The following is a 14785-nucleotide window of genomic DNA, read 5'->3' as shown; positions in this document are numbered from 1 at the left end:
CATGCAAACATTTTACATACGGGTGGTCCCGGGGATCCAACTCACAGTCCTGGCGTTGCAAAGCCCCATGCTCTACCAACTGAGCTACAGAGGACCTGAATAAATTCAGGATATGCACAGACCACAGAAAGTCAACAGAATATGTGGAATTGAAGCCCAAGAGGACCAGTCCAACCATTTTAGGTACAACCACAACCACAATCTAAGGGAAGGGTGGGCTCATACAAACACATAACACGTTAACATATACTGTAACACTAGTAAAAACCATTGTATTCAATTCTATCAGTTTAATGATAATCAACTTTCTACCCATTGTTGTTGTTGTTTCCTTTTAGGAGACCCACAATTATCTTGTGGTTGAGCCCATAGTTACACATTGGCCAACCATCTAGCCTCATTGAGATGTTACTGACAGGTATGACAGACTACTTGGGCTTAAGGACCCATCTGCAGGTAGACTCTTACAGTCACATGTAGGGTCAAAATAGAGCGCACCATGGATAATGGCAAGCATTGCAAGACCAAGTCCCAGGTGGATTTGACACGTATGGACCTGTGACCTTGACCAATTCTCAGCACACAGTATAAATCCAAACCCTGTCAGCCAAATGATAGGAAAGTGAATTAGAGAAAAGGGGTCAAACACACAGGATATATGATGGATGGACAGGCGGGTGTGTTGCAGCAGACACACTGAGCTGAGGCTCTCAACTCAAAGCGGAAACAGACAACAAGGAAAAGTGCATAATACTGTACGTTGCATCACATTGACGTTTTCCTTTGAAATAATGATGTATTCACCGGATAAACTGCAGGGAGAGGAAGGCGGAAAGGGCAATGGACTCACTCTCGCTCTCTTACAGTGACACACACACACACTGTACATTAACCAAAGTGTCTAGAACTGCATTGGAGAGTGGGTGGGGAGAAGGTTTAAAGAGTACAGATACAGGCAAAGCAATAGAAGCTTGTTTATGAGGTATGGAGATGGGTCATTCCACCAATAAAGTGCCTTTTGGGTTCACGTAACAGGTTGACTTTAAAATGAGGGAAACTGGAAACATTAATCATGAGAAATAAATAATAATCTTCAGAAATGATTGATGATGGTGAAAACGTGGGGAAATGTATTGAATTGAACAGATGTATAGAATTGTCCACGTGGTCTATATTAAAGGGTACTTCATTTAATATAACAGGCTTTTAAAATGCAATATTGGTGCACAATTGAAGGTATCAAAGGGACTCAAAGGGCACTATTCGTGGAACGACCCAGATACAGATTATGTAGCCTAAATGTATAGAAAGACTGTGATAAGATCAGAGTTTTTGATTTTATGGACAGACTAACATCTATAAGACCTCAAACGAGGTGTTAAAGACTCAAGGAAAAAAATCTATAGATATGGTAGAATTTAGGGGAAATGGCTGATCTTCGATAATCCACCATTCAACTCGATCAATATCCACCTCTATCACACACACCGACACACTGTGATGCAATGCTATGTATGAAAGACTTGGAATATTTATGTTAACACCCACATTGAACGACAGAATGTGTGCACACATACCATTAATCAATGACAACACAATGAAGAGCAATAGAGATAGTTTGTGTGTAAGAGAGACAATGTACTCACCTAATTAACCCTTAATACTGAGTGATTGTAAATGTAATTGTGTTTGTAGATAGGAGAAATTGTAACAATCACAAATATATCACTAGAAGATAAAAGATGTTGAGTTCTTAATCCTTGATAGTAAAATCCCATTAAAATTCATTAGTAGAAAAAAGTATTAAAATCAGCTTTAGTCCATTCAGAAAAAAACACCAAAAAGTCCTGAATTTCAATTAACAGTTAATTAGAGGCTTTCATTTGGAGTCCAATCCGAGAGAGTAATTCCTCAGGAAAACAGCTACATCCAGAATGCATTTATCATTGTGAAGAATATTTAAAAAAAAATCCCATTCCCCAATATCTTCATATAATGTAGAGGAGAATCATAACATTCTACTTCAAGAACAAAAGGAAATATAAAGAGAGGTGGAGAGAGAATGAATTGTGGTTTGCTCTACTTATCTATGTCTATGTCTATTGCTGTATTAATACACTCTCTTTCCCTCTCACTCTCCCTCTCTCTCTCCCTCTCTCACCAAAAAGTCTGTTTTTTTGGTTAGTTTGCAATAAACCTAATTCCCTACAACCTTTTCACCACCCTGTCAACACTTTCCTTCTATTGCTAAACATTGTTCCAAAATAATTACACTAAATTACCTGCCCCTTAAAATATATCCCAGTAGTCCCAGTAATAACTCACAAAAATGATTCCCCATATAAGTAAACATAACTCTCAAATTATATCTGAAAAACAAAATTACCCTCCAACATATAGAACTTTAGGATATGTGAATAATTTTCTGATGGCAAATGAAAAAGATGGAGCAACAAATAAAGAAATGACTGGATAATTAAAAATGTGGGGGTGTAGGTGGAAAACAACGCTGGAATAGAGATGAATGGCGCTTAAAATGAGAGCGACAGATGAGAAAAGAATGAAAAAAAAATCCTCTGAAAGGTAAAGAATTGCAGCAAGGGTTTTAGTCCATTATCTTGGAGTGCTTGTGTGTCAGAGGGAGTGAGAGTGATAGGAGAGGGGGTGGGGGGTAGAGAGAGATGCATAAACAGGTGATAGACCAGTAGAATGAGAAACAAGTGAGTATTAAGCGCAGATCTACAGATAATGTTTGACAGTCTTCATCAGACAGCAGTGGTTTCATAAGAGGTGCAGGATGAGATGGGAACAGTATAATATATTGGTTTATTCCTTTTTTGCTAGATATGGAGTTTGCCTTGGGACCTTGCATTAGTCTCCTCCTGTGTGAGTAAAATGATTCAATAGAAGGAAACGGAGGCAGTTACACATTTAATGGGAGAAGAAGAGACTGTTGTGCAATACTGTGAGAGAAAATGTGCTCCTCTGAGAAGAGAGAAAGGCGTTGCAGGATGAATCACTGTGGTTTTGATGGAGGTCAAAAGCAAAAAGGTGATGTTTGGGATGGAGAGAAAGAGCATAGGGGGATGGCATGTCATGAAAACAAGTACCAGCTGAATGATTTGATGAAAGAACCATTCCTCTACCAAGCCATACTGTGGATTAACGTGTGTGTGTGTGTGTGTGTGTGTGTTATGTGGATGCGTAACACACACAAACAGATTGAGACGGACACTAAACACTAAGAGACCTACCTATAAATATAAATAAGAATCCCCAAAATAGAGATGCAAAGGATTGTGGGAGAAGAAGAGGTACAAAATAGGAAAAGGTAAAAACATGAAAAAGGTAAAATAGTGTCATCAACCAGCTTGTCTTTTCTGGCGGAAAAATCTGGATAATTGAAACACTGGTGGATTCAAAAACTAGTCAAAGTTATGGGGTGGACAGTGAGTGGAGAAATGGGGGGAGGGGGAGCGTGGGTGACGGGGGAAAGATTGGGAGTTCTAGGAATGGTAAGGGAGGGGAGAATGGATAAGGAAATTAAAAAAGGAAGAAAAATAATCTCTTTCCTTCCTTTTCTCGTTCATAAATAGAAGAAATTGTAGACCAGGTAAATGGAGAAATAGATGAGGAGGCAGAGGATGGAGAGAGCAAGCAAATGAAAAGATAAAGCACCTCCCAGCAAGGCGATGAGGAAGAAGAAGAACAAAGAACGAAAGAAAAAAACAAATACTCCAGTAGCCTCCGTTTTTTCTTGTCTCTATGTGGAAGGGGGGAATGGCAGTTGCCAGTTATTCCCCCTCCCAGCTTATCTTCTTTCTTCTTTCAACAAAACAAGCCTTCCCATCCAGAAGAAAACATGTTATTTTCCTCTAGCTCTGGTCTAGTACATACCACTCACACAGGTTAGACATGTTGCAGAGGCTCATCAATATTGCTTACTGAAAAGACATGGGGCTATAAGACAAGCATTGCCTGCCTTACTGAACAGGCTCTGTCCCCTCTCCCGCCCATCCCTGAGAAATCTGGGTGGGAGGGAGGAGGGTCCTTTCGCAGCATTAGTATGCATTGAGAGAGTGGAGGAGGAGGGGGTGCCTTTCCAATAAATGTCTAGGAACTGGTGTTAGTGTGAATAAAACTGATAAGGGACTAGCTCCCCCTAGAGTCAAGTATCAATACACCAGTAAAGTTTACAAACATTTTAATGAAAAATTACAATAGTCTGAATATTTCTTCGTACTTAACCTTTCGGTCAATCTGTTGTCAGGTCCAATGCATTTATTTACATGTTTCTAACCAGCCATTAAGACTTTACATGTCCCTATCAGACAGAGCATAAAACGATCAGCAGTGTGAATTACATGGGGCCCAGGGGGGTCTCAAACCCCCTGAATGAGACATGAGTCCCACTAAAAGCAACAAAGTCAAACTTTGGGGTGGGGGGCAGGGTCTCTAAATAATACTAATTAAACAATTCTACTATTTCTTTCAAATGCAATTTGTACTACTACAGAGGTAAATATTAAAATAAAAGCGTATTCCAAATTAAACGAACACCCCCCACGGTCATGGTTTAAAATATATATCCACGTGGCTGCACTTGTCATCCCGGGACAGTCCCATCTCTCAGCCCCTTTTCAGGCATCCCAACTTTTCTTTTTACAAAAAAGGTCCTTTTGTCAAAGACGGATCAATAAATTCAGGCTACAAAAGTGTAGACCTAATGAAAATCACAGAATGTCATTAGACTTTTTGGTGTTTCGTAACGGATGTCTCTTTCCATTCATCAAATGTTTGGATGCTGGAGTTATTTTGGACTAGACGAACACGCGCAGGTAGCCTACTTTTTCATGTTATTTGTTTGACAATATGAAAACATCACGACTGGTTCTGCTCATGCCAAATTAAAAAGGTAAAAAAAAAAAATTGAATTACATCCATTAAAAAAAAAGGCACAGGATGTGCACACATACACAGGAGGCCCTAGATCATGTATAATTTAACTGTAGAACTTGTCCTTCACAGTGGCAGAAATTGAGCAGGAGGAAAAGAGATCGCATAGGCTTTAGCAGGTTCATTTCTCATGAGACGTAAAACTACTGTGTATTACCATATAATAACATGGTCATTCTGCCCTTCATAGTATGTTCTTTCAGTTAGACTGACAACTGCAATGAAATTTGAGTTTTCAAATACATTCAGGAAACTAGAAGGAAAAGAATACTGTGTCCATAATCGTTCAGAAATGGGACCAGGCCATTTCAGGTTTGATTTTCAAATCCTCTCGTCCTGTGTCAAAGAATCCATTTTGGTACAATGCTGCTCCCATGTGGTCAAACACACGGCAGGCAGACAGTGGTCACATGTGGCCAACCGATTTCACCAAGATGGGCAACAACATTTTCCAGTAACATTCCAATGATAAGTCACTCTTGTAAACACCTGGGCTCAAATATGATTTGAGTGCACAATTCTGATAAAACAAATACCAAACACATTCATTTGAAAATAAAGCAATTAGTTTTGCCAGAAGCTTTACTGAACTTTTCACTTTGGCTAGCTTAGTAACCAGAAGAAAAGAAGAAAAAAATCTACAGAGTCAACATTACTCGTTTTAACTTGACAACAAATTTTACATTTGAACTTAAATCTTAGTGTGTGGTTAAATTGGAGCTTTCGATGAAGGGGACGTTAAGACGTCAGTGCACTGAGGCTCACAGAATGGTCCAAAGCGGCCATACATGTCCCTGGCACGGACTGCAAAGTAGTACTTGGAGCCAGAGACAAACTGTGTGAGTGTACAGGCCATGGGCAAAGCCAAGGCCTTCACCTCCCCTATCTTCTTCCAGAGTAGGGGGGGTGTGCTGGGGCCAGAGTGGTCCTGGTGGTAGGCGTATAGGTGGTAGCTGTCCACGGCAGCGCAGCTCCTGTCTACCTCAGTCACAGACCAGGAGAGCACGATGCCGTCATTCTGGCTCGGAACCCGGGTTATTTTGAGCAGAGGCTGCTGTGGAGGGCTGGTGCTGGCCGCTTCTAGGGGCAGGCTGATAGTTTGAGGTGGGACAGGCAAGGGGGGAAGGGGAGAGGGCTCAGGGCAAGGTGTGGAAGATGAAGAAGTGGATGTTGCTGAGGCATCACTTTTAGATGGGGAGCCCTGAAAGATGAATTTTATCAAAATGTTACAACTTTCACATCTATTTGCAATGTTTACTCTCTTTGGTTGATTATAGGCCAATATGTACATTTTATTCCAATTGGAAAACATGGCTGCATTCCAAACGCTTAAAAGACACCCTCTCCCCTCAGCCCTCAAATTAAGTGGACACTTCTGATGACATATCATGACGTCTGCGAGTTGACACTTGCAGGGCAAGGGGCGAGGGAAGAAGGAATTCATTTTAAATGAACCGCTCTTGCCCGGAAATGTGTCACTCGTTCATCTCATGGTTGTTTTCAGTCATCATGGAACCACTGGTAGCTGTTGTGAGTGCCTTATATGCGCTACAGTCAATTCTGATTGCATTTCATAATCTTGGCTAGAAGACAACACCTCCGCAGACATCGAATGTTAGCCATCCTACATTATCAGATACATTGAAAACTACAATGTATAAGTGTGATGTCAGGGAAAGTTGTGCGCAAGCTATCATATCCAAAAGCTAACCAAACAAAAACATCATTACTTTTATGATAAGTGTTTGAGCTGTCATGTGCATTAGTAGCACCATTTCTAACTTATTTACATTTGTTTTTACTTACACTTGTATGTTGACTTCTCCATATTAATGTTGGTTTTAAGTTTAGGCTGACTTTTCTTAGTGGATGTACAATCAACGCAAATGGAATTATGGGGCGTTTCAGGCCCCGAAGTGAACATAATTGTACACTTGCAAACTCGATCAAAAACAAGGGCTGAGGGGCTTACGTTGCCAACTTCCCTTGCTTGGCTAATCATTTGGACTGATGACAAAGACGACCGCGGGTATTCCCCCAATTGCATAAGGCGAGGGTAAGTGGAGGAGGGTGTGTCTTTTATGAGTTCGAAACGCAGCGCAAGTATTGAAAGAGTTGCTCTGCTTTCAAATATTATCATCTCACCTGCAGGGGGCGATGATAAACAGCGTGCGGAGATCCAACAGCTGAAGTCTGACCAAGAGATGACCTCACTGAAACAATAAATAAAACAATCTGGGTATTCTACTGTCAACATAACCACAGACAGTGTTGGCACAAGACACCACTTACCGGCCTGTGTTCCGACTGAAGTGGAGGTGGCGGTTTGCTGTGTGGCTGTTGTTCGCTGACCCGCTGTTGAAGGCAAGGCCTTCAAAGCCATCGGAGCCTTCAGCACTCCAGTAACTGCACACAACACATTGGGACAACTTCGAGAGATGTACAACTCACTGCACGTCTGGCCCCTATAATATCATAAAATACTGCTCACCAAAAGGAAGAGGGAGGGAAAGGAATATCAATCTTACCTAGAACATCATCATCCTCCTCCTCCTCCTCTGTCAGGTCTATGAATGCTTCTGATTTGGCAGGGTGAGATGCCTGTGTGGAGTCTGAAGGAGGGTTTGTAGATTCACTACCTACATAGGAGAGTGTAGGAAAACATCTTCTCAGTTAGAATGACACTGAGAATCCGGGCAAAACAAACTATTTACATTTACTCTTCCAAAATAACAAGCCAAACTTCTGAGGTGTAAGCTAACCTGTTTTCGCAGGCACCTGTGGTACAGGGGCAGCTAGTTGCGCTGGGGCAGCTGGATGCACTGGAGCAGCTGGTCGCACAGAGGGTTGAGTGCCTGTGGTGGCTGGCATTGAGAATCTTGGTAAGGATGAAGTTGAAGTGGAGTTCGCCACAGACACAAGACGAATGGACTCACAGACGGAGACAGACACACCGGAGCTGGGCCTGCTGACTGTCCCAGTGGCTCCAGGGTGGGAGACATTGGGTGTGGCCCTGGGTGTGGTAATGGTTGTGGCCCTGGGTGTGGTAATGGTTGTGGCCCTGGGTGTGGTAATGGTTGTGGCCCTGGGTGTGGTTATGGTTGTGGCCCTGGGTGTGGTTATGGTTGTGGCCCTGGGTGTGGTTATGGTTGTGGCCCTGGGTGTGGTTATGGTTGTGGCCCTGGGTGTGGCCCTGGGTGTGGTTATGGTTGTGGCCCTGGGTGTGGTTGAGGGCCTGGATGTGGGTGTGGTTATGGTTGTGGCCCAGGGTGTGGTTGAAGGCCTGGATGTGGGTGTGGTTATGGTTGTGGCCCAGGGTGTGGTTGTGGCCCTGGTTGTGGCCCAGGGTGTGGTTGTGGCCCTGCATGTGGGTGTGGTTATGGTTGTGGCCCTGGTTATGGGTGTGGTCATGTGGGACGTTGTGGCAGCTGGTGTGTCAGTGGGTGTAGTCATGGTTGTGGGTGTGGCAGCGAAATGAGATAAGAGGGCAGATGCAGAGGGGGGCTTAGTAGCAGCAGGGGTGTAGGGAGTAGTCCTCTGCAGGAGGAAGGCAGTGGTGGGTGTCACAGTGGAACTCGTCATGGCAGGAAGTGCACACACTGGGATTAGCTGGGAGTTGGTTGGGTTGGTAAGGATGGCTGTCCCTCCACCAGGCAGCTGTATGAGGAATGACTGGAGAGGGAAGGTGGACGGGCCTGGTGTTGGGGTAACACAGGTGCTCAGCATCAAGGTTTGGGATGTGGGTTGAGATCCGGCTGAGGCTGTGGAAGAGGGGGAAGGTAGCAAGGAGGCTTGTGGAGGAGAAAGAAATGGACATTTAAAAAAAAGAAGACACTGTATACAATAATAATATCAGTTGGTTAAAGAAAACACACAGATTAAGATAAAGAGAAACCTGCCAACAGACTCCTGCTCACCTGTAGGTACAGGAGCAGGGGTTTGACTGCCCTGATCATTACGTGAAGGAGCAGGGGTTTGACTGCCCTGATCATTACGTGAAGGAGCAGGGGTTTGACTGCCCTGATCATTACGCTTTGGATCCGGTGTGTTGTTCCCCATTGTTCTGTTTACAAGGAGAGGAAATGATTACAGGCAGAGGATTCAGGAAGCTGATCAAAAGGCTGCTCAGTGGAGAATGATGGTGAACACAAACATAAGTGGATGCTGAGAGATACAGTATGACATTACTGTACATCCAATCAATTGCTTTTATCCCAAATAACTCAATGACAAATTGAATCTTCGTTGTCAATGCACCTATTTCTTTTGGTTACCCTCTGGTGAAATGTTTTTTCCTCTGATTAATTGGGACACGCTGCTACACTTCAAACCATTGACTTACCTCAGGCCGAGAATTGCTGATTCTGCTGGGGTGGTTGCTGTGGCATAAGTAGAGGTAGGTGGCAACAGTACCTGATGAATATAGGGAAGAGCACTTTGTATAGAGTTCCAATGGTACCATCAATCTTTCAAAAAAGCAAGTTCCCTCTGAAATCACAGTCATCATTGAAAGATCAATTGCCTCCATTTTCACTCACCTCTGGAGGTTTCTTGGCATTCTCCCTGGCCTGGTTGGCAGTTCCAACTTTCTTAGAAAGTTGGGCAATCTTTGCCTGAAAGGGCACACGTGGAGCATGGATTTGCTTGTCTAATGGGCAATACATTCCAATGTCTTTATCCTAGATTTGTGTTTTATTTATTATCTTTTGACAACTGACCTGCAGGCTCTTGAGTGCACTCGGGTGTTTTTCTATTTTGTCCAGTCTGTCTCTGAGCCCCTGAAGACTCTTGTCAAATAGTGTGAGCTGCAGAACACGCAACTTCTCCTCAACAAGCTGCTGCACCACCTACAGAGGACAGGGATTTTAATGGGCAAGTGAGGAAAAAAGATGGAAGGTTAGTTTATTTGTTTAACCTTAAAACTGGCCCAGAGATTTTTTTATAAATAACACCCAAAACACGAGAAGGTAGCACCAATAAAATAAATATTTAAAAAAAAATAGCCAAAAATATGCCATGCAACTCAGGATACATGACTACAACTTGGGAAATGAGATGTGGTTTATTTAAATAAAAAATCTCAATTGAGGACCAACCTTCTTTAGCTTGTGTTGCCTTTCAGCGCTCCCACTGATCTTCAGCTCCACATGAGCCTCCAGCTCTTCACAGTCTACTCTGGGCCTCTTGTTATGCCTCTCCACCACTTCCAAGTCTCTTTCTCCCTGTTTTTCACCACCATCCTCTGAGTCTCCAGACAAGGATCGTTTCTTCTGTAGAGCAGCACCCTCCTCTTCTTGTTTAGAGAGAACACAACACATTATAATATCATCCAACTATCAAAACACCGCTATAATCGAAGCCATCTTGAAAAAAATTAAATCTCCGCTGGCCAACAGGCCAGTTGAAGTCAGAAATATGACAAATTCATGCAACCTAGCTAACATCTGGGGCAGCAGGTAGCCTAGTGGTTAGAGCGTAGGTCTAGTAACCGAAAGTTGGCAAGATCAAATCCCCGAGCTGACAAGGTAAAAAAATATGTCGTTCTGCTCCTGAACAAGGCAGTTAACCCACTGTTCCTAGGCCGTCATTGAAAATAAGAATTTGTTCTTAACTGACTTGCCTAGTTAAATAAAGGTCAAATTAAAAAATAAACATACGAACTAAACTTGACATAATCACTTCGGTGCTTCAGTTGGGATTGGAAAAGACTAAGATTACCTTCATCAATCTGAAGGGGTGTTGGTGATGAAGGGGACGGAGAGTCAACTGGAGCACCACTTTCAAATTGTTCTGGCTTCTTCATGTTAACCTCAACTTTTTCTACCCCTCCTTCACTTTCCCTCTGTTCCTGTTCCTCCTCTTTCTCATCTTTTTCCTCGTCACTCTCATCCTGGACATCCTCATCTTCACTAAGCACCAGGAATCCTGGCCTGACCTCCTGGTCTGACTCTGCCGTGTATGACGGGGAGAGGGAAGGGGAAGAGACAGACTCTACAGCCGTGTTGGAGGACAGCAGGAGGGAGGCAGCAGGGTTCAATATGGGCACTGTGTCCTGAGTGGTACCTGGTACCAGGTCTACTTCCATACCATCAACCTGTCTCTCTCTTACTGCTTCTGTTTTCTCTGAACTCACAGGAGAGGAAACGATAACATCCCCTTTGTAATTTCTATCCCCCTTCATCAGTCCATTCATTTTGTCTTCTACCTCGAGGCTGGGTAATGTAGACTCCTTGTCCCCCTCTCCTTCTTCCTCAACATCTTTTACATCAGAGTGTATGTTCTGTGATGAAGAAACCAGTAATTCAGAGGCCGTTGATTCCTCAGAGGTCAGGGATGTGGCTGTCAGGGAGGAAAGGGCATGAGTGGTGGTATGTGTAGTTCCATGTATTTCTTTATCTACTTCCATAGACACATCTTCACAGTGCTTCCCATTTACAATTGCTGGCTGAGGTGGGGATGGGAAAGAACATGGAGAGGAAAGCGTGGTGTGAAGGGATTCCAGTTGCTGTCGATCGCTGACTTTCATAGTCTTTTTTGCTCTGAAGATTTTCCTCAAAGGTTCCTCTGCGACAGCAACATCCATGCTTGACCTGAAAGGTGGTAGAGAAGAGAGAGCAAAAGAATGTCAATCATGTACAATTCTGTTTTTGTTTTACTCTACTTAATTGCATTTCAATGCTTTTGATTCATGCAAATGAAAAACTGAAACATTTTCATTAATCTCTTCATTAATGAAGTGTATTAAATTCAAATAGAAGTGGGAGCACTGACTTTCCCGTACACACTATTGTTGAAGTCCAAGATAGGACACACCCACAATCATGCAGCTCCTCCTCTTTACACCCTGTCAACTCTGATTGGTAGAGTGCAAAGCCTGCCAGGCAACTCAAGCAGGCGACTCAGTGATGGGTTTCAAATATCTGGCCCCGGTGTGAGGTGTTTGCACCGGGTGAAAAGCGATTGCATTTGTTTTGGAACCGGGCTGCCTCCTGGGCGTGAGCCAGGTGCCCTGCTCTGGCTGACGGCGGCTCAAAACAAAAAAAGTGGGTTAAGCAGGTGGAGTAATGAGTAGGTTTCTGTTTTCACATGCACATTTTTAAACGCTTTATCTGCCTTCCCAATGAAAGCTAGTTTGAAAATTCTGACATTTTATGCAAAAGAGATGTTTCTGAACACATGCTGCTATGTTGACAGCATGAGCTTTCAGCCCAGATTACTGTTCCATTTGACAAGGGTGCTCCTCCCTCACCGCTTTTGACCTTTCATGTCACCTAGCAGCATTCACAGAGGCTGCTAGTTTCTCCAAGCCTGCAGGCAGCAGGGTGGAGAGAAGGAAGGATAGCCTTCACTTGCAATAGCCAACCTAGACTGGAAACCTGACGTTGAAATTCATTGAAGCATACACACTTGTACGCATGCAATACTTGCCAGGCTCATGCTTACGTGCATGCTTCAGGTGACAAATCTTAACACTACCAGCACTTTGAAAAGATGATTGAATTATACTTTCCTGTGGATGTTGTCTCACATTCCTACCTGCAAACAGACCAACCACACAGACAAACAGTAAAGTAAGTTAAAATACAATTTTATTCAACATTCTGGCTTGTAGAGGTTGTGAGAGGAAACTTTTCTGATCCAAACACATTTATGCCCAATGTAGAATTCCATTAAATAAACATCAGGTTTCCAGGGTAGTGTCAACTAAGCGGTAAGTTCTGCATATACTTACCACTGCCTCTCATCAAAATAGGAATGAAAACAAATCAAACGATCAAGTAGCCTTGCATGGTGCCATGTCATCTTAGCCATGTCATCTTCACGAATTTAGGACAGCTCTTAAAGCCAGTAAGATTTTCAGTTTTTTTTAAAGCAATAGAATAAACCCCATTGAGTTGGAAGAATCTGTAATGACATTAGTTTTCAAATCATCTTTGAAAAAGTTGTTGCCCTCGTGGAATGTCATTCCTTAAACTGCCCCATCATATAAATCCAGTACTACCTGCAGTTGAAAATGTAATGCGACGCATTTGCTCCATGTAAAGAATTTCCGTTTAGGAGGGAGACTTTACTTGTCTCTCTAATATTTTTTCAGGAATTCCCCCCCCCCAGAACCTAATTGAGCATTTGACACAATTAAGTAAGATTAGCTCCATGTGACCCCCCCCCTCTGACATCATGGGCCTGAATTGACTTGTCAAACCCAAGGGAATTTGGTTCTTTCTCCTATGATTACATTCATGGGGGATTGCCTTTGCAGTTGGATTAAATTCTATTTAGCCCAGTTAGATTAACCTGTGAAAGGAGGCAATTAAATGCACCTGTGGACACTCAGACTAAGTATCAACGGCTAGACTAAGTATCAACGGCTAGACTAAGTATCAACATTTGATTTTAGTTTCCCAGTGAAAAAAGTTCAGTAGATACAATGTTTGCACACCTGAATTTAATTGCATACTAATTGATTTCTGTTGATTTGTCGCACCAGGTGTTGGCTAAGTGAAGGAAGGCGTGGCCAACCTAGTCCTACAGTGTATGTCACAAAGCAGAATCAATAAGTTAGCCAGGTAACTAGCAAACTTTCAGATAGTGGTTTGTTTTCCGGTTTATCAAAAAAACTCAAGTAAATGATAGAATATTGAGTCGGCACTGTTTACATTTCAAATCAATCTTTCTCAGTTAGCTGGCTAAGTCATTGATCCTGACATTACTTAGAGGGCCATGGAGTGCACAGGCTTTTGTTCCAGCCCAGAAATCACAAGACGCACTCCTGTGCCTCAAACAATTTGAAGTTGAGTATTGTGATATTTAAATTATGAAGTGGTATATTTCACACAATGGTTTGCACTGACAAAATATGATCTCTAATGGAACATGTATAAGAAGATTGGCCGTAGGAACATTGCCCTTGAAATCAAGACGTTCAGGATCTGATGGCTTGGACACATATTGATGGACAGTGGTGGCTGTGCTGGAGTAGATGGGTCTCATGGGACAGGGCACGGACTGTGGCAAAAGACACTCCAGCGGTAGAAGATGAAGAGGACTAAGTTAAGTATATTTCAGTCAAAATGCTGCGTTAACGGACCTACAATGGCTACATCACTAAGGTATGTAGATGCCTTCAATGGCCTCACCACTTACATACAATGATCCATTCAGTGAAGTTTACAGACTAAGATTAAAGTACATCTTAATGCAGTAACTCAATGTTAAACACGAGGTCACTCACCCTTTACATTCAGTTTCAAAACAGGATCCTGTAGTGACCAGAATTTGCTAAGTGCTAAATTGAATCAACAAATGCTAACTTGCATAGTCATTTAACAACCTAACTTGACCTGTCTGCTTATCCTTATCCTGTCTGTTGTCACTGATTGGGAGTGAAGCACAACCACTCAAAACCAGCACATTCTTAGTATGTTCTAAACTTCCTAGCCCACATTCGTATGTTCTAAACTCCACAGCTAGCCTATTCAGTCCGTCAATTCGCTCCCTCTCAAACAAAGCAGGAAGTGTGATGGCGGGGAGGGAAATCCAGACAGAGGAAGGCGGGGCTACTATTTTTGGAGAAACTGGGACCAGATTAAAATAAAGAAACAGTGTATGTTCAAGATTTAAAATTAGAAGTATCATTAAGATTCACATGTCTTATTTTAGTACTAAACCCACCCCTTAGGGCAGGTTTGTTTGAGTGTTGGTGTATGAATGAACAGAATTCCACAACAGAAAAGGGAAACAAATGTGTTTCAAGGCACTTTCAATTGCACCATTCTTCATGAAAAGGAGTCATCTACTTTTTTAGCTACTCCCCTACTCTATACTCATC

The 14785-nt window shown here is 42.7% G+C and overlaps 2 protein-coding genes across 7 annotated transcripts in view; both read right to left on the bottom strand.

The window, feature by feature from the left end:
* LOC106601208 (glutamate receptor ionotropic, NMDA 2B) overlaps window positions 1–3983 on the bottom strand; it is an 88184-nt gene extending 84201 nt beyond the window's left edge. Inside the window, 1 exon segment of the mRNA XM_014193217.2 lies at window positions 1647–3983. The gene's annotated coding sequence lies outside the window, so the exon portion shown is untranslated.
* A 204-nt stretch (window positions 3984–4187) lies between these two features.
* LOC106601209 (activating transcription factor 7-interacting protein 1) lies at window positions 4188–14466 on the bottom strand. 6 transcript variants are annotated; one of them, XM_014193226.2, is made up of 13 exons: window positions 14189–14466; window positions 12467–12492; window positions 10675–11546; window positions 10053–10249; window positions 9675–9803; window positions 9495–9569; window positions 9299–9369; window positions 8874–9019; window positions 7719–8747; window positions 7485–7595; window positions 7249–7362; window positions 7102–7169; window positions 4188–6157 (listed from the first exon to the last, which is right to left on the bottom strand). In XM_014193226.2, exons 3-13 carry the CDS (start codon window positions 11537–11539, stop codon window positions 5666–5668), a joined length of 3297 nt encoding a protein of 1098 aa, XP_014048701.2. In that variant the 5' UTR covers window positions 11540–11546; window positions 12467–12492; window positions 14189–14466; the 3' UTR covers window positions 4188–5665. The 6 variants fall into 6 exon arrangements, with proteins under 6 accessions (XP_014048701.2, XP_014048700.2, XP_014048702.2 ...); XM_014193225.2 differs by lacking the exon at window positions 14189–14466 and adding an exon at window positions 12689–12946; XM_014193227.2 differs by lacking the exon at window positions 12467–12492.
* Between the last annotated feature and the right edge of the window lie 319 nt (window positions 14467–14785).

Source organism: Salmo salar, chromosome ssa03 (assembly GCF_905237065.1).
Source record: "Salmo salar chromosome ssa03, Ssal_v3.1, whole genome shotgun sequence".
Lineage (NCBI taxonomy): Eukaryota > Metazoa > Chordata > Actinopteri > Salmoniformes > Salmonidae > Salmo > Salmo salar.
Note: the sequence above shows the minus strand (reverse complement) of the source record. Positions and strands in the feature narration are given on the sequence as shown.